Source organism: Drosophila ananassae, chromosome 2R (assembly GCF_017639315.1).
Source record: "Drosophila ananassae strain 14024-0371.13 chromosome 2R, ASM1763931v2, whole genome shotgun sequence".
Classification (NCBI taxonomy): Eukaryota; Metazoa; Arthropoda; class Insecta; order Diptera; family Drosophilidae; genus Drosophila; species Drosophila ananassae.
Window position 1 is genome coordinate 17,043,392 of NC_057928.1, and position 18,379 is coordinate 17,061,770.

An 18,379-nucleotide genomic window follows, 5' to 3' on the forward strand; every position below is an offset into this window, starting at 1 on the left:
ATGGAATCTAAAAACTACAATTTATTTTTAAAGTTTTTAAAGTGAAGCAGCAGATTTAGGGAAGGGATTAAAATGCTGTGAGATCTGAAAAAGCTTGTTTCTAAATCTATAATCTTATGGCAATTTAAAAATGTAAAGAATATAAAAAATATTTGATTATAAGGAATGTATTGAAAAATTCCCAACAAAATGTTTTTCAAGTTTCTAAATTTTAGTGCTGAGAACACGGATTGACCACAATATTTAAAAATTTATTAAAACAAAAAATGTTATATATAGTTTCTGGGGATAATTTGAATATTAAGCACAGGCACTAGTTTTTACTTATTAAAGATTTATTTGATTTCGTAATCGATGAATATTTTAAGCTATACTTATGTTGTGAAATTTTTTTGAAGAAGACAAAACTCAAAAGAAAAGTTATGATCAGCAGTTTTGTATTTAAATTGAGAGGTTTGTATTCAAAATGTATTGTATGTATTCAAAAAAATCCAAAAAAATGATTGAAAGCTTCTTAATTTGATAATCTTAATACTTTTATGACTAATACTTTTTTGTTGTGTTAATCTTGATTAGGGTTTCAGATTGATCTTTTCATGATCAATAACATTTGTCCAAATGAGAAAATAAAAGATAAAGGACAAGTTAAAATCAGCAATGATTTGTTTTGAAATGTAAAGAACTATAATCCTTAAGCCCTTTAAAAAGCAGAGAATATGTTTTCTTTAAATATAATTTGAATGAATAAATAAAAATTAATAAATTAACAGTATTTATGTTCCTTTTCCTTAGTGACTGTACAGAAAATAGGTTTACCAATTATAAATCTAAAAATCATGCATATTTTTGGTTTTCTTTTTTAAATTTTAAAAATAAACAAAAGACAAAAGCTACATTTAATTTTTTTTAAAGATCTTTTGATCATGGTTATTGCTAATATTAGTTGATCTATGGCTATTTTAAACTAAATTTTTAACATAATGTATATGTAAGTTAAAATTAGAAATATGAAGGTTCTAAGTTTGGTTTTTTAAGCTTGGTTTTCACTGTTATAAGAAAGTTATTATGCTTGTTTTAATAATTGTTAAAAAAATTTTGTTTTTAATTGATATTTAATTGTCTATGCATCTTAAATTTTAAATCTCTTTAGAGTTAATAATAATGCACAACTTTTTGTTTAATTTTTTTTGTTTTTTCACCTTTCACTTCACCTTTATGTGACTTGTGACCCCTGAGAGAAGAGACACAAACTTTCAAGTGACAATGTTGTTTGACATTTTGGTATTGAGTTTAATGCAACTCCTGGAAACTATGTTGATAAAGATGGACAAGTTACAAGGATACACTTACTCACCAGTAAATGGAACTACCGATGTGGGGAAGGCAGCTCTATTATTTTCTGATTTCTTTGCTGATGGATGAGCTTTTTGTTTCAAAGTTTTTCTCAGTTTTCAAGATATTCGATTGCACCAGATAATGCAGATAATTGTATTCGAGTTTCTTGATTTCGTTTTTTGTTTTTGGGGTTGATTGAGATGTTTGGTTTTTGGTGGCAACTGTACTTATGAGTTGCTGTGATTAATTGTTTATTAAAACGGTTAAAGAGAGTTCAAAAAGTGATTATTATTTATATTAATGTTTGAATAATTGTTAAATAGGAGATAATGCTATTTTTAGGATTGTTTACTATTTGATAGAGTTTGTTTATTTTTTCAGACACTTTACAATCTTGTCTTTGGACACTTGATATTGATATATTACTCATACGCCATGTGCGTCGAATGTTTTCGTTTAATTGCGTTTTTGTTTCATGCTGGTTTCCTGTTAATTGCTAATGTTGAGCTGGGAAAACACGAATAAGACGCACATCTATATCCTTAGACGGGCACTGTTTGTGTATATCAGTAACTGAATATGTATATAGATATATTTATATATCCATCTGGTGGATAGCTTTGCAAAATTTGACTTTTTCGGAGATTGCACGTTGAATGCAGCCTGAGACTCGTCCAGTGACTGAGCCAGCGTTGCACGACATTTGCATCGGCGATGCAGCCACCAGCCGAAGGAGCAACGAGCGCCCCACGAACAGGACATCGTCCTGGAGGGGAAGCTCCAATCGTGGATGCCGACGACCAGTGCGTGGGTTTCGTACCAATTCGGGTGTACAGCTCTCGTATTAATCCGGGCTCCTGGCGGCTGCTCCTGTTCCCAGCTAACAGCAGAAGCTCCCAGCTCCAGCAGGATATACTCCCCCGTCGCCGCCAACGCCGCCTGCTTCCGCCCGCGACTCCCGACCCCCCCCAGCTTGACGGCACTCCACAGCCAATGGGCGGTCCATGTTCAAGGTCAATCATTTGACGGCCATTTTGGATGCAACGGTATTATGTTCAATGGCCGCCCAAACACACACACAGGCGCCTGCATTTCCTGGCCCAATGAGCTCGTCTCCGGCCCACTCAGTTGCCTTGGCAACGACCTTCGGTAGGCGTATCCTCGACATTGGCCGTGAATTCATGCAGTCTGCATTTGGGGGTTGCTGCAGCCGTTCAAGGTCACGTCCTCCAACAGCTGATGTCCGCTAGGGTTGCCCTGCCCCTTGGGCGCGAAAATTTAAGAAATAAATTCACTTTACTAGATTAGCACACTCCTTGTGTCGAAATGAAACCCAATTAAAATCGAATTGGCCAGAACAAAGCCGAACACAGAACCCAAAAAACTCATTTCGTTTACTGCCCCATAAATTAATCAGTGAAAACAATAAAGATTTCAATATAATTTTCAACGACATCCGGTCGAATGCGGCACCAAATTTGGACGCGGGACAAGCAGCCACTTTGCCAGCTCCACATATGGGGCGGGACACATAAAAATATCTCTCTTTTCCTTTTTATTCTACATATATATACATATATATAAGAATTCGCAGATTGAAGCTTCAATATAAAAAAAAATATAAAGTTTAACATAAAAGATGAATGAGGAAAAGGTTGTGTTTAAAACGAATTGGAGATACTTTTTGAACTTAAAGAAAGTTTAAAGGGAAGTTATATATAGTTAGAAAATTAGAACAAAAATTAAATAAATATATATGCAGAGATAGTATATAAATACAAAAGAATCTTAGTAAATATAAATAAAAAACTCCTCATCTTACATATATTATTTCAGTACTAACCTTACCACCTCTTTAACATTTAGTCTTTAAGCTAAGACCTCTTAAGTATTTAATGTAGAATGAAATATTAATCTGTTGGCTTGTTGACAAAGGCCAGATTATAGCCCCATTAACCACTCCACTGGGTTAGGGTATTCCCAATGGAATTCCATTTGAATTGGGATGACGGGGATGGGTAACTGGACATCTTCCATTGTTTGGGCCGTAAATTGAAATGCCAGCCAAATGTGAATCATCTGATCAAATCAAAAGACCACAACAAAAAATGGTCTGCTATTGAATAAAAAGATACAAAACATTTCGGCAAACATATACAAATAAGTGCTTGGCTATGGAAGCGAATGAAAGGAATAGAAATAAATGAAATTTCATTGTGGGATTTCGGATTTCGGATTTCGGATTTCGTATTTCGTTTTTTTCGGATTTCATTGAACAAAATAATGCTCTTCAATGAAAAATGTATCAAAGTTGGCCAAGTTTGATGGCTTTTGGCCGAGGCTTGCTTTGTGTGTGTGTGCATTCAATTCTCAATAAATATTCGAGTGCCCCGCCCACGTCCCAAACATACCAAGTAACGCCCACTCTGACGTCACAAGTGTCCTAGATTATCGCCGCAGCAACAGAGCAACAGAGGAGGTAACCTCGTCGGCCTCGAGGTGAAATGTACAATATAAACAGAAACTTTGGGGCCAATTTTCTACAGCAAACAAAATCATAAGCACGTGCAAAATATTTAGATTTATTTGGAAGTCATCGCCATCGTCTGACGTGGTTCTGTTCTCCCCTACGAAACCAAATCCGTTCCAAATTCCGTTTCCGCTTGACGATTTCGATCGATGAGTTGGCCAATTACACAGAGTTTTAATATCGCATTTCCGGAACGGAGGCAGTACTCGGAATTTGGTCAGTTGCTGGGCAAATGTTTCACTTCCTGTCTAGATTTTTGAATATTTTTATGTTAAAAATTAGAATTCAAAAGCCTGAACGTCTCTTACGGGCATTTCCGTATGGCGGGCACTTCCCAAAAGATATTATAAAGAAAGCCAGAAAAGAAGCTATTTATCAGCTTTAATTTGAATTTTTATTACCATTTATTTTAAGCAAATTTCCTTCGCGTAGCATGAAGGAATTACATAATATATAACATTTATGGATCTTCCAGGTATTGGCCAAGTTATGCAGATTTCCCCACTAGGAAACTTGAAAAGCTGGAACAACGTTTCTAATATTATTTATTTTTCCAAAATCTAAACTTTCCATTCAGTTTTTAGCGAATATCCTAACTATTTTGAATCCTATCGCAAAACGGAATACCATTTATGAATCGGAGAACTTTTTCCCTTCGATCTGCATAAAAATATCGGATAAATTAATCGAAAAAAATTTGAACCAATTTTTGGCAAAAATCATGGTGGCAAAAATCAAAAACCTTTAAAAAATTTCGAAAAATGGGTCAAAATTTTCGTTGCCTGGTTTTGATGTGGAAAGATTCTACTCGGAGTTCTAAGATCGGGAAGGTATAACATTTTAAGATCAGCCAAGTATTAGCCGAGTTATACACATTTCCCCATCAGGAAAATTCAAAAACTGGCAAAACATTTTTAAAATTTTTGATTTGCCCAAAATCCGAAATTTCCATATAGTTTTTAGCGAATATCTTAACTGTTTTAAAACCGATCGCAAAACGGAATACCATTTATGAATCGGAGAACTTTTCCCCTTCGATCTGCATAAAAATATCGGAAAAATTAAACGACAAAAATTTTGACCATTTTTTGGCCAAAATCATGATGGCCCCTTTGAAAATTTTCGCAAAATGGATCAGATTTTAGTTGACTATATTTTCATAGATATTGATAGTACTCAAAGTTCTAAGTCAATGTATAACATTTTCCAATCGGCCAAATATTAGCAGAGTTATGGCCATAGGCACTAAAATCATGCCATATCGAACTAGATATTCGAGTTATCATGATTTTTTGCCAAAAATTAAAATGAAAGCCCTCATAATTGTTAGAGGTGTTACGTTTTAGTATCAAATACAAAATGGCTGAAATATTCCCAATAAAAATAAAAAGAATAGAATTCATGCGTATACGTGATGTTTGAACCGTTCTCATTACGCATACGCCTCGTTTATTTTCAGGAAATTTGCCATAAATTGGCTAATAATTTTATGATTGGCTAACATTTGACTTCTAATATACTTTCTCGAACTCAGCTCTTCGAGTATCAAAATGCGCAAAAAAATTTGGCTATCGAAAATTTTACCCGATTTTCGCAATTTTTTAAAGTATCATTAATTTTTTCATCGAAAATTAGCATGAGTTTTTGTTTTTAATTTAAATCCTTAGATGCAAATAGAAGGAGATTAAAGTCCTGATTTATAATTTCATTCTTAAATAAGATGGAAAATGTCTAAAACATTCCCTATAAATGGTATGTAAAGTTCTCAATTTAACTTATTTATTTATAATTTTTGAATTTCTTGTTATTATTTGTCTATTTTAATTTAACCTTTATTTCTCCTCTTTCATTCATTGAAAAACCCTCTCTCATAGATACAGATACTTGCACAGATACGGATAAAAATACAAATACACATACAGAAAGGCATTGGGGCAAGCTAAGCAGTTAAGCTGGCACGCTCAAGTGCCCATAGAGTCCTTCGCCATGCGGTTCGTTTTTCTCAATGAACAAAATGCCAACCACCCCCCAGTCCCAGTCCCAGTCCCAGTCCCCCCCAAAAGGACACCCACCCTGGAGGGTTGGGGGGTGGTTAGTTAGAAAACTTACCTACCACAGCCGCAGCGCTTGTTGCCCTAGTTCCACATCCCTTTTTTTGTGGAACACATTTTCATGATTTCGCCTTGTGAATGAAAATCTCGTCCTTGTGCTCGCTCACTGCTTGCCTCTCTCGCTGTACGGATTTGTGACGGCATTTATTACGGGTTTGGGGTATATTTTTTTTTTTCCAACCCAGTAAGCCACGATGGACGGGGAATGTCATTCTTGAATTTTCCCCACGCCTGCGTCTGTGTCTGCTTCTGCTACTGTGTTTGTGTTTTTCGCTTTGGATGCTGCTGCCAGTGCTTTTCCAAAGGCAATGATGGCCAAGAAAATCAATGAATGAACATGGAGACACGTAGCCACCAAGGATGTGTACATGCAATCTTTATATATTTTCCTCAATGAATATAACCCACGCGCTCGATGGACATAAAATTTTAACAAAAAAAAAGTACAGAAAAGTAGAAAAAAATGATTATGTGTATATTTTTAGTGGAACTCGGACCATTTAAGACACGACTACGTGATAGAAATAGCGTAATTCGATATGAAGAGCTCTTGGAAATTAACCATAAAACCTGAACTTTTTGCGCTGCACTTCTGGCTGAGTGTTTTGAAATTTATTGCACTTTATAGTACCTAATTTTTTGTAGACTTTTGACCGATATGACAAATTCCACAAAATTAAATATCAAGGTTCCACATAGGGTATTGTTATCTTCTATATTTTTTTATAGAGAATTTTATACAAAAATTTAAAACAGAAACTGTGTTATTGCTTATTATTTTTCTTCTCGCAGCCCTGAAACTATTTTTCTTCAAAATGGCATTCAAAAAATTACTCATACGCCCTGTATGGCACTTTGAAAAGTCTTTGTTTACGAAGAACTACTTCATATAATATATTCTTTAGGGGATAGTTTTTCTTTAGTCTTTATCGTTTAGAGTTTTCCTTCATATAACCTTTTTTAAAATGTTAGCTGCCATCGTATCCTAATCTGATAATACTCATATCCTTGAATCTGTCACCACTCATCCATGGCTCAATAATTTCAGGGATATCTGGTCCAAGCAGCTCATATGAATGGTCTGGCACTTAATATGAAAAAAACATTACCTCGAGGACGAATGCCATGCAGGACTTTGCCAGAGGCTCAGGGCACTTGAGCCCATTCAGCCCCAGTCCGTTTGAAGGATACTTGAAAGCAGCATTTGCGTCATTCACAAAAACCTGCTGTAGCTGCTGCTGTGGGAATGTGTAACATGCCGCATATTTTTCTGCAAGAGCCGCACAGAGTGCTGCGACACAATTGTCCTTCCAGCAGCTCGCTCGACCATACAGGTTAACGAACCTTGGTCGCGACTGACCCAGTTTTTTGCACTTGCAGCGGCGACGTCAGGAGCCACATGGATGCCACACCCGCACTCTCCTGTTCCTGCGCCCGCTGGCCCATTCATCGGCATCCTTGCCGCGTTCAATGACACAACAGCAACAGCGGCAGCATCCCAAGACCTGGCTATGAATGAATTGGAAGCTGTGCGCATGCCAAGTGGGTCAATATCCTTTGTGATGGCAACTCAGTGACGTCACAAGTGACACAGTTATCAGATTGCATGCATATACTCTATATAATATAATAGTTTATAGAAACACCCATTTCCCCAAAATGAAACATTAGTTTGAGGGTTTTTTATTTGTTGTCCTTGTTTTTGGTAAACAACACTTTTGCATTTTATTCTAGATAGCATTAACAAAAATCGCAGGCAATTAATTTGTATGATGTTCTTGTGTTTTGTGTAAAATAGAGTTTTACGAAAAATAATTTGATTTAAAACCATTATAATAACAGAGTTTCTTAAGCGACAACTGCGATAGCGACAGCGGCGATGACGACGAAGGCTACTGCTACGGCTGTAAACCATAAAAAAAAATGAAACTAGGCTTAAGAAAAAAAATTAGGATCCTTGCCGCTCCAAGGATACACCACAAGCGCACAGTCTGTAGTTCGATTAGTTAATCAGACACATATATAAGCAATACTCGTCATCCTTCCAGCGTTTTCCATTTTTGTAGCAAATTTTGGCAATTGAGTTGAAATATTTTGTTTTGGATTTCTTACAAAATCTCAAAGACCTTTTTCAGTTCCACCATCAGGGCCCAGTCTGCCTTGATCAGGTCATCGCGGAAGTAATCCTTGCAGGCATCGATACTCTGCCGTGAAATCTGAAAAACAAATTCAAAGAAAAAATGTCAAATAAATTGATTTTTAAAAGGTTTTGAATTGTAATTTTTTTCGCTGTGTAGCTATAAATGCATATTAATAACACTCTGCGCTACACATAAATCATTTGCATTATGAATTCAGCAAAAATGTATAATTGGAACGTGCCAATTGTCAGAACTCCCACCGAGGGGCAGGGGCAGTGATCCAGGATGCTTCATCAATCAAGCAACGGGGCGGCACGTGTCGGTTAGGGTCTCTCTGTCTTACCAGGTCTCCCCCTCTAAGCCTCTATGCCTCATGCCCCAATACCCCAATCCATACCCCTCCTCTCGGACACCGACATATGGCGCATAACAATTAAAATCATTTTTAACAATATTTTTTGTTCGTTTGTATCTTTACTTTAGTTTATTATGCCCCAGCGCAAGGCTTTATCGAGGCTATTTTAGTGTCGCCATTTTTTATGGCGCTTCTTTAATGGGTTTTTTAATGCCTCGCATTTATGGCGCGCCTCCCGCCCCACCACCAACTCGCCAAGTCCCCAAGTCGCCAGACCTTATGAATAGTTCCCGAAAGTCTGATTACAATGCGCCCTTCCATGCCTTGTTTTTCTCTCTCTGTCTCTGTGGGTTCGCATTTATTCTCCCGCTTAATTATTATTTTTATTGTCATCTTTCTTTTTATTATTTTGTTGATTTTTTTTTTTTTTTTGGCGCATCGCATATTAATTAGACTCTCCACTTCACGACCGATCAATGGTTTCGATTATTGGTATATATATTTATGGCAATAGGGCCGAGGCAGGGGCCTCGTCGCACAAAAGATTCCTCTAAACGATAAGCGGCACATAAAGCCTCTTTCCAAGGAGTTCCCCATTTATGACCGTGCATATTAAACTGAAATCAAAAGTCAAGTCTTTTGTCCACCACAGTCTGTAGCTTCGTAGAGTTGAAGGATATCGTTAAAGACACAGCCTGAATTTAAGCACATTATTGAATGGTTATCTATGGATCAAAAGGAGGTTTAAATTAAGGCTGAAATAGTCCCATTCAGGGTTTATTCATTCCGATCCATAAAAATATACGGATAAGAATGGGTGGCCCCCCCCAAAATAATCAGATTTCAAAGTGCAATTTACACTTCATTGGCGGCCTTTTGAGCTCCTCAAATCCAATCAGTCGCCACTAATTGTAGCTATTTTTAGCCTTTTGCTGCACAAGACCTTGTACAACTTTCCGAGTTAATCCGCAAGGTCGAAACAAAAGTCAACTACAGTTGACCTCAGCTCCAATTTGAAAGGGATGGGGTGGGCTTTTGGGTGATCGGGTTGGGTTCTCTGCTCCATTTTGGGTCGCCAAATGCGTCATAGCCCCCATCATCATTGAGCTTCTCTGATAAAACGGCAGCAGCATATATAGCACATAGCACATAGCAGCAAATTAAAGCCAGAGCCGAAAAAACCGCAAACTGTGAAAACTGAAAACCGAACCCCCCGTATACGAAACACACATAACTGGGTCGACATCCGACATCCGAGGGAAACTGGGTTAGCTCTATAATGATGATGACGACGATGTTGAAGAGTCAATGAACGCCGCCCGGTGGTGGTGCCGGTGCAAGTGCATTGCCGTGGAAGGTAAAACGTGACGTCAGCCGACTCGGGTCAAATGCTCTTCATATAATATATGTATGGTGTATATAGTAGGGGTCAGCCATGACATAATACCCTTTCATGGCTCCCAGGTTCTCGCAAAGACATTGTGAACTATAAATAGACCGGGGAGTGTGTTTCAATTGAGGGACGAGAGGTCGTCGAGGTCGAGAAGGGAAATCATCAACATGAAAGCATTTTTTTTAAAGGATATACCTTCTGAAGCATTCCTTTCATTGTCTTGCTTTATTATTCAATTCGGCTGGCCTAAACATACACTCATTCATCTTTATATAGACTATTTTTTTTTTACATCAGATTAGTTGAATCAAGCTGGAAATTCAATGAGCAATTAGAGCCGCCAAAGACCCCTGACGTCACTGATGCCCACCCGCTGATAACGCTGACAACAGAATGAATGGAAAATTAAGTTTCCTATCGATTTTTGGTTTAACACACAGGCCTACTACAACACGCCAACACCTTCCCATCCCCTAAGCCTGATAAGAGGGGCCTCTACCGCTTCTACCGCCTCCCTTGACGTCAGCAGCATCGCTCGGGATTCGGGCGGGAAAATGTATAATTTTTAATCAAATGATTGCATGAAAGGAAGTTGCACAGACCTTTTAAACGCCACTCGAGCCATTCAAGTTCACTTCCCCCACCATCCCACTATCAGAGCCAGCGCCACTTAACACACAACTTGGCCATGTAATTTGATAAGCCAGATGGCAGTGGTTGGAGGGCAGTTGCCAGAGTTTAAGTGTTCAAGGTGAGTGGAAGTGCAGGCCCACCTGCTGCCAGGTGCAATTGACAACTTTGGCACTTTCCCCATACCATCATACATCGCCTTTGGTTAGCTCGAGTGTTTGGCACTTGAATTTGCACTGAATTATGGACTCTGGACATGGGCTTTGGGCATTTCCTCAATTAATGGGGTTTCTCCTTAGAGCTTGATATGGTTCTTAAGCATAATTTGATTTTAAGTAGACTTTAGTTAAATTAAGGGATTTTCTTTTGACAGAATGCATATCATTTAAGATTTTATTAGCCTTTTAGAGAGCATTTCTTAAACGTAAAAAAAGTCTTAAAATTTCTTTAGAAATAGGAAGTCAAGAAAAGCAAGTCTTCTGTATGATACATCTTCTTTAAAAACAAACTTGTTTAAAAAACCCCCCGAGTGAAAGCTCTTTGTGCATTATCTAACCAAAAATCATATTATTCTTATAAATTTCAAACGCCCATGCAATCAATTCTATCACTTGTGTTCTAAGTTGATTTTTCCGCTCCCGAAAAAAAAAAACTGAATGAAAAAATTACTTTATTGCCAGTCAGTGTTGCGTCTTTTGTTTTTCATTCAATAAAATTTCAAGTGTCAAGCACTTAAAGTGCTTTGTTTGGTTTTATTTTCTATTTGTGTTAGACGGATCGACAACTCACCTTGCTAACCAGCATGTCCTCGGCCTCGAAGTGTCGTCCGTACATTTTTGGCGATTCACCCGGAATTGGATCGATTTTGACGCAAATCTCTTGACCCTTGCGAGCTGATTCGATTTGCTTGTGATTTGATTCGATGGAAGTCACGATTCCGATGTCCACAAACTGCAAAAAAGAAGACAAAGAGAAATTTGATGTGAAAGTGTCGCGGCTTACAGGGCGTATGTGTAATATTAGCTAGTGCGACATTTATGGGGGTGCCAGTGGTACTTCCGCATGTCATTGACTGAATCGCTGATAAGGCCTGTCGCCACCTCATTTCATATGCCAGGGCCGTAAAGTAATTCCACGCTAAGCGCCAAATAAAAGGTTTGCCAAAAAGGTGATTAGGACGAGGGACTCGAGGGTTGGGGGTTTAGGGTTTGGGGTGTGAGGGTCTGCGGGCGGAAGGTCTTATCAGGGCATCTGGCGCAAGTTTCATATGCGATGGTGACCACTTCCTCAATTCCACTGATAAAACTTGTGGGTGGAAAGTTCTTACTGCCCTGTGGCCTGTTTCTGTTTTTTTATTCATTTTTTTTTTTTTTTTTTTGTGGAGTACCAGATAATATTCAAGTCTTAACTCTGCCAGACAACACTGTTACAGAAATATATGCATTTAAATGACATTTGTTTATTAATTTAAAATTAAAATTATATCAAGAGATTTTATAGAATCAAGAGATGGTTGGAACCTCTCTAATATATAAACATATTTTGTTCAAAAAAGATATAAGAAATAAAAGCAAGCTTTTAAGAAACAGATATATTAGACAACAAATTTATTAATTTGAAAAGAAAGAATTAGTAATAAAGATATAGAAAAAAATAAGTAGTATTTTCAATAAGAATAAGTAACAAATTATTACTTTAAATACTAGTATTTTTAAACCAAAATAGCTCAAACAATTGTTTCAGTTACTTTAGTAAATTTTAGTTATTTTAGTAAATAAAATATTAAACTTAGTTTAAGTTTCTCATAAAATTTAAATTAAAAATATATATTATCTTTCTTAAAAATTAAAATCAAATAGTAAATATTTTATTTTTCATGACTTCTGCCATTAAACTTGAAATAATAAATTTCTCTCAGTGTATTGTACTCCTATCTGGATAGGCCACCAAAGTCATTGAACCAAATTGTAACATGTTTGTTGTCGTAACCCGTTTGCAGCAACAACAACAAACTGAAAACTGAAACAACAAGAACATCATCAACACAGGAAACTGTTGCCAACGTCGCTTGCTCGCGTTTCCTGTGGGCGCCCCAATGGCGGCAACGTCGCTGTCGCTGTCGCTGTCGCTGTCGATGCGCTGCCTCTGCTTCTGCCACTGCCTCAGTCGCTGCGCTGCGCTGCCTATGCCTATGCCTATGCCTATGCCGCTGCCTCAGCCTTCGTTCGTATTTCATTCAAACCAAATAAATTATTGAAATTCTTTTTTTTTCTTTTATTTCTTGTTGCTATCGGTGCAAATAGCTACAACACACTTACACCACACACCCCACACACATCGCAGGGGCAGAAACGGAATAGTAGGGCCAGCGAAGGAGGGTGGCGGGGGGCATTTGTCACCATTTCCTGTCGTTGATTACTCATACGCCCCGTTCGCCGTCTTCCTCTTTGTCGCTTCTTCCTCGTTTATAGCCTCTCTCTATGCATTTTTTTTTTTGTTTTTTTATTTTGCAAAATTTTCATTAAATGTGTTAATTTATTTCCATTTCCACACAATTTTTTTGCTTTCAACATTGCGCGGCTGGGAGGCAAGGCGGCAGTCCCAGTGGGGGATGGATATTTATGAGATACAGATAGATATGCTACAGATAGATGGGGGTCTATAGAGAGGGGCCTAGATGCGCTGACGAGAGGTAGAATTAATGGACCTGAGTTGAGGTTGAGGCAAGTGCCACAAAAATAGAATTTAATCCAAACCAAAAATATATTTTAAAAAAATATATCCAAATATTAAAACCAATTAACTCCTGTAATTTCCAATTACCCTCATGAAATTCTCCGCTTCACAGCCACAACCAAAAATAGTTTTTCGAAAACTCGGCATATATTTTCAGTTTTTCGAACAAATTCTTTATTGAGCATCGATGAAAAAATTCGATGACGATGCCGTCGTCGTCTCGTGTCGCCCCAAAAATACATGAAAAAAAAATTGAAAAATATGAAACCCAAACAAGTTGGCTACGAAGACAACATTTTACATTCAACATTTTTTTTTTTTTTTTTCGCCTCCAATAATTTTTTTTTGTACAACTTTTTCTGGCTGGCAGAGCGCTTTTCTGGCCGTGTGTGTATGCGTGTATATCAGCGTTTATCTAAAAATATGATTTATATATTTCGTGCAGACCGGATGTCGTCTATTTTCGAACAAAAAAACAAAAAAAAAAAACTATTTGTATGAATGAACGAAAGCAACAGCGGAAAAACAACAACATCGAATCGAAAAGTGAACAAAACGAGATTTAAAAACAATTTGATTTTTTTTTCACAATTTTTTATTTTTTGTAAAATGTTTGATAGAGCGACATGAGAGACAAACAAATAGATTGTCTGATATATCTCCTAAGGGGGGTTTTTTTTGTTTTTTTTTTTTGGATAGCGCAAACATTTTTTGTGACACAATTCTCTGATTTCAGATTTCTTTCGCTCTTTCCAAGCGTTGTGGCTGGAATTTGTGGCGTTGTCAGCAGGAAACACTAAATTAGTTGACCGTAGAAAGAATTACCCCATATACGGTGTGTGTATTTGTTCACCATATGCATAATATATATGCTCGGATTTATATGTGTCAAGCACAATACAAAAATATTCGCAACATCCGTCACGAGGGGGAATCCGAAATAAAAAGAGGGGAGCTCTATAGAACATACTCTTTGGAGTATCTCAAAAATATCATTTTAAAAGCAAACTAAAAGGTCTTATATACCCTGGCATACTCAAATTAATGGAACTACGAAGCGTCTGCAGATGTAACTCCTAAAACAGTAGCAACATGCCCGGGCCACATCAATTTCTTTCAATCTCAGCTGCCGGTCTTGACTTGGCTCTGGATCTTTGGATCTTTGCTTTTTTTTTTTTGTATCTTTTGTAGCCCTCGGGCTGGCTGCTGATCTACGCTTTTCAAATGAATCGCCCCAAAGTTGCCGACGTCATGTTTTTCGGGGGAGGAGAGCTAGAGCCAAAGAACTTGTCGCTGATTCGAGTGCTTCGAACATAGCCCGAAAGCCCCCACATTTGAGGAAACATTTATATAGTCATCATAGTGCCTGGCTATGAACATGATCACGATCCATCCGTCCAGACCAGCAGCACCCCAGATAACCCCACTCAGCTGCCCACAACATTTGGAGTGAAGTGGAGGAAGGTGAACGGAGGAGGTACATACCAGATGCATGCAACAGGGCTGCAGAGTCAACAGAAATAGGTGGAATATGGTACAAAAAATTGTTGTCTTTTTAATGAAATATCTAAGATGGGGAACTCTTTAAAACTATATTGTTTAACTCTTAAAAATAGTAGTTAGAGTAGCCATCCCTCTCACCAAACCATCAGTACCTTTTTCCCAAAACTGCCGCCAACTATGCCAACACAACTCGAATCATGCAACGCCCAGCAACATGGCTTTCAACAGCAATAACAAAGCCAACAACACCTACCAAATGAGCTCTGAGCCCAGTTAAGACCCAGTCATTCATCGTCATCATCAAAAGTAGCAGCAGCAACAGCAGCTTCAGTAGGCACTGGGCCATGTGTCTAGTCATGCTCATTAGCATCTCCTCATCACCATCTCACTATAACCAATTCCCATTCCAGCCTCGATCTCTCGAATTTTCATCTCGAAAGCATTTCCAGCATCTGCAATCTCCGGCTCTGAAACGCAGTGACGCCCACAACGCCCACAATCAACACTACTACGAGGGTCGTAGGAGTGGGTTAGTTTAAGAGAAAATCTTTCACTCGCAGGAAGTCCGTGGGCTAGCTCGTCACTCGTAACTTGAAAATTAAAGTCAGCCCCAAAATGAAATCTCAGGTGGGTGTTGCCAAGGTGTTGAAGAGCAGCAGCAGCAACAGCAGCAATCTCCACTGATTAGAAATGATTATCTATATGGGTTTGTTGTTATTAATTTTTTGATTTACTTTTTTTTTTTTTGGGCACCACCACTACACTACTCATTGATTATTGTTTAATTCGTTTGGGGGGTAAACTTTAGGTGTTATCGGACATCGGAAATACTTGATAGATACTACCCGTCATTAATAAGAAATATCGTATTTGAAGCGTCACAGATCCAAGTGCAAAACAATCAATTAAGTTTATAATAAATTACAAATAGAAACCGAAGCAGAAACCTTCAATTTCAAAGTTCTTGCTGGAGGAGGAGAGTATAAAATATCAAAGTTTTGATAAGGAAACAAGAAATTAAAAAAATGCACAAACTCGAGTGGACTCTGGTCTGGAGGAAGTGAATGTTCACAAGTCATCGAGTGCCGCCAGCCAAGTGAGTTATCACCCGAAACTCATATCAAGTTCAATGCCTGACTTAATGGCTATTATTAAATTTTTTTGTTGGCTTTCCGAGAGGTTTAATATCAAAGTTTTGTTTTTTTTTTAAATGATGCAACCTGGCCACCCATAAAGAAAGGGGGTTTTCCCTAGCCATAATACAAAATAAAAACTAATCAAGTCCCAACTACTTGATTTAAGTTAGTGGGTTGCGAGCGGAAGTTAATATTTCACCACTATATTTTTTACCTTAGAGTATATATTTTTTAAGACTATATTTCTCTGCTAATTAACTCCTTATTCACTTTTAAAACTCAACCAAAATATGAGAAAATACCTGCCCTTTCCGCTATTTTATTGTTCCACTTACTTGGACAACTTTCGTGTGGGTGTTGTGTCTGCTCTTCTATTTTTTTTTTTAAACTTTTTCCTCATTTTAAAATTGTATATTTTTTTTCCCACACAGACCAAAAAGTTTATGGCTTGCACCTCGCCCATTTGCGATTAAACAAACGTCAATTAAGTATATTTATTTTGGGGTGCGCGTGTAAAATGGGGAAAGGAAAGCAGAGCCACAGAAATAAGAACATTTTTATGCCAGTTTTCCGTCGGTTTTTGTGCAAATTCAGCATTTCCGGCCAAGAAAAACTGAAATGTGACGAAGGCGACCAACTGACCGAGCAAGCAGAAAAAAAAAACAAAAAAAAAAAGGCAAACGTCGAGTAATTTGCTAATTACGCTAATTTCTTTTGTTGTTGCTGGTCGGTGGGATGGTCGGACTGCTTTTATTGCAATTGCCATTTGTAATCGCAGCCATTGTTGCTCTGTGCGGTTGCCTTAGCTCTGCCCAGTTTATTTTCATAGTAAAATAAATATTTAAAGCGTTCGCGTAGCTAACAGATACAAATACAAATGCATAGATACAGATACTACAGAGGAAGGGCAGCAGCAGCAGCAGCGGCAGCAGCAGCGGCAGCATTCCCGCAAAAAAATAATAAAAAGCGCGTATCTAAGCGGATTTTACTATCTTATCGTTTGCCTGAATGACTCCACACACACATGTGTGTGTGGGTATGTTGTTATTTTTTTCTTCGTGTGTATCCAAGTGTTTGTATTTTATGGCTCTGCAAACCAACAACAGTCGAAACACGAACCCATCCGGCCCCTCCAGCCTAGCCTAGTCCAAGGCAACAACAGGAAATAAGCAGTTTTATGAATGAAACGAAAGCGAGACATATACAGATACATCTGCCCAGATACAGATACAGATACAGCTACACTAACACACAGTTTTGTGCAAAAATTCAGCTAAAAGCTAGTACAATGGAGAGCTTAGTGTTTACAAATTATATTTAAAAATCAACCATATATCACTAGAAATGTGTTTGGGTTGTAGCTTTCGGATTCATTCATGAGTTGTAACCGCTTCGCCACTATTTGATATGGTCTGTTTGCTCTATTTTATATTTAAAAAAAAAAAAAAGCTTTTATTGTGGCTGTATCCGATAGATACAAGCGTGCATACCCACACACACTCGAGATACTCTCTTACCATGCCAGAGTGCGCCCACATGTTTTCCAACTGTTCTATTACGAAATCTGCCTCTTGCTGACTGCCTGCTTATCATAATAAGATACAAATGTATCTTGTTGGTGGTGCGAGGCAGAGCTCCATTCATAAAAACATTCTTATTTCATTCATTGGAAGAGTTTCCGCCGAGATACATTTGGACTTGGGCACGTTCAGAGAGGCACACCTGCCTGGCTGCCTTCCAGCCTTATCGGGTCTTAGGGGTTGCATTCTTTCGCCACCGGATCTCTACTTCCCTCGGATCCTGCACTTCCGATGCGCTCCTCCACGACCCCGGGCAGGCAGCTGGCAACCTCAGCACACTTTTGCCACTTGGCTCCTACACTGAGACAAATACTTATATCTCTGTTTCCACAATCCCCTATAGCTCTGGCCTGTTGAGAACATTTTTTTTTTCAGTCTTCCCATTCAGAACTACGTGCGGAAGTATTCACTTCCGTTCTGCTTCTGCCAGCGTCACTGCTGCTTCCGTTTTCCCGCTGCCAGCCACCTGGAGCAGCTGTAGTTGTTGTCTTCAGTTGCCGACAATCCGCTTCCGCAGCTCTTTCTTCTCGCAGCTCCCCCACCTCCTCCAGCCCGCTGGCACTTCTTTTGAATTTAATTACTTGTTCCGGTTCTTAGCGCTGTTTCTGTCCTCCTTTTTTTTTTTTTTATTTTTTGCCACATCCATTATTATTATTATTTTTGTTTGTGCCCCTTGTTGTGGCATTGTTTAAAAGTGCTCTTTTGTGGCACACGTATTCCCAGCAACCCCAGAAACCAGAGAAAGATGTGACGCAGTTTGTTAACTGGAAAGAAGATCGTAATCCGTAAGGATCTCAAGTATTTTTTAGCACAAAATCATGAATGAAATTTTAAATAAATTTAATACTTAGGATACTTTCCATTTTCTTTCCAAGAGACCTTACAAAATCCCTTCTAAGACCCTCCTTTCACTCAGAAAATCGCATATT

General features: G+C 38.1%; 1 protein-coding gene across 1 annotated transcript in view; it reads right to left on the minus strand.

The window, feature by feature from the left end:
* Positions 1–7,786: 7,786 nt before the first annotated feature.
* LOC6493140 (eukaryotic translation initiation factor 5B) overlaps positions 7,787–18,379 on the minus strand; it is a 31,102-nt gene continuing 20,509 nt past the window's right edge. Inside the window, exons 8-9 of the mRNA XM_001957096.4 lie at positions 11,285–11,446; positions 7,787–8,192 (exon numbers count right to left, since the gene is read on the minus strand). Coding sequence (XP_001957132.1) covers positions 8,085–8,192; positions 11,285–11,446 — 270 coding nt within the window. The 3' untranslated portion in view covers positions 7,787–8,084. The remainder of the gene's footprint in view (positions 8,193–11,284; positions 11,447–18,379) is intronic.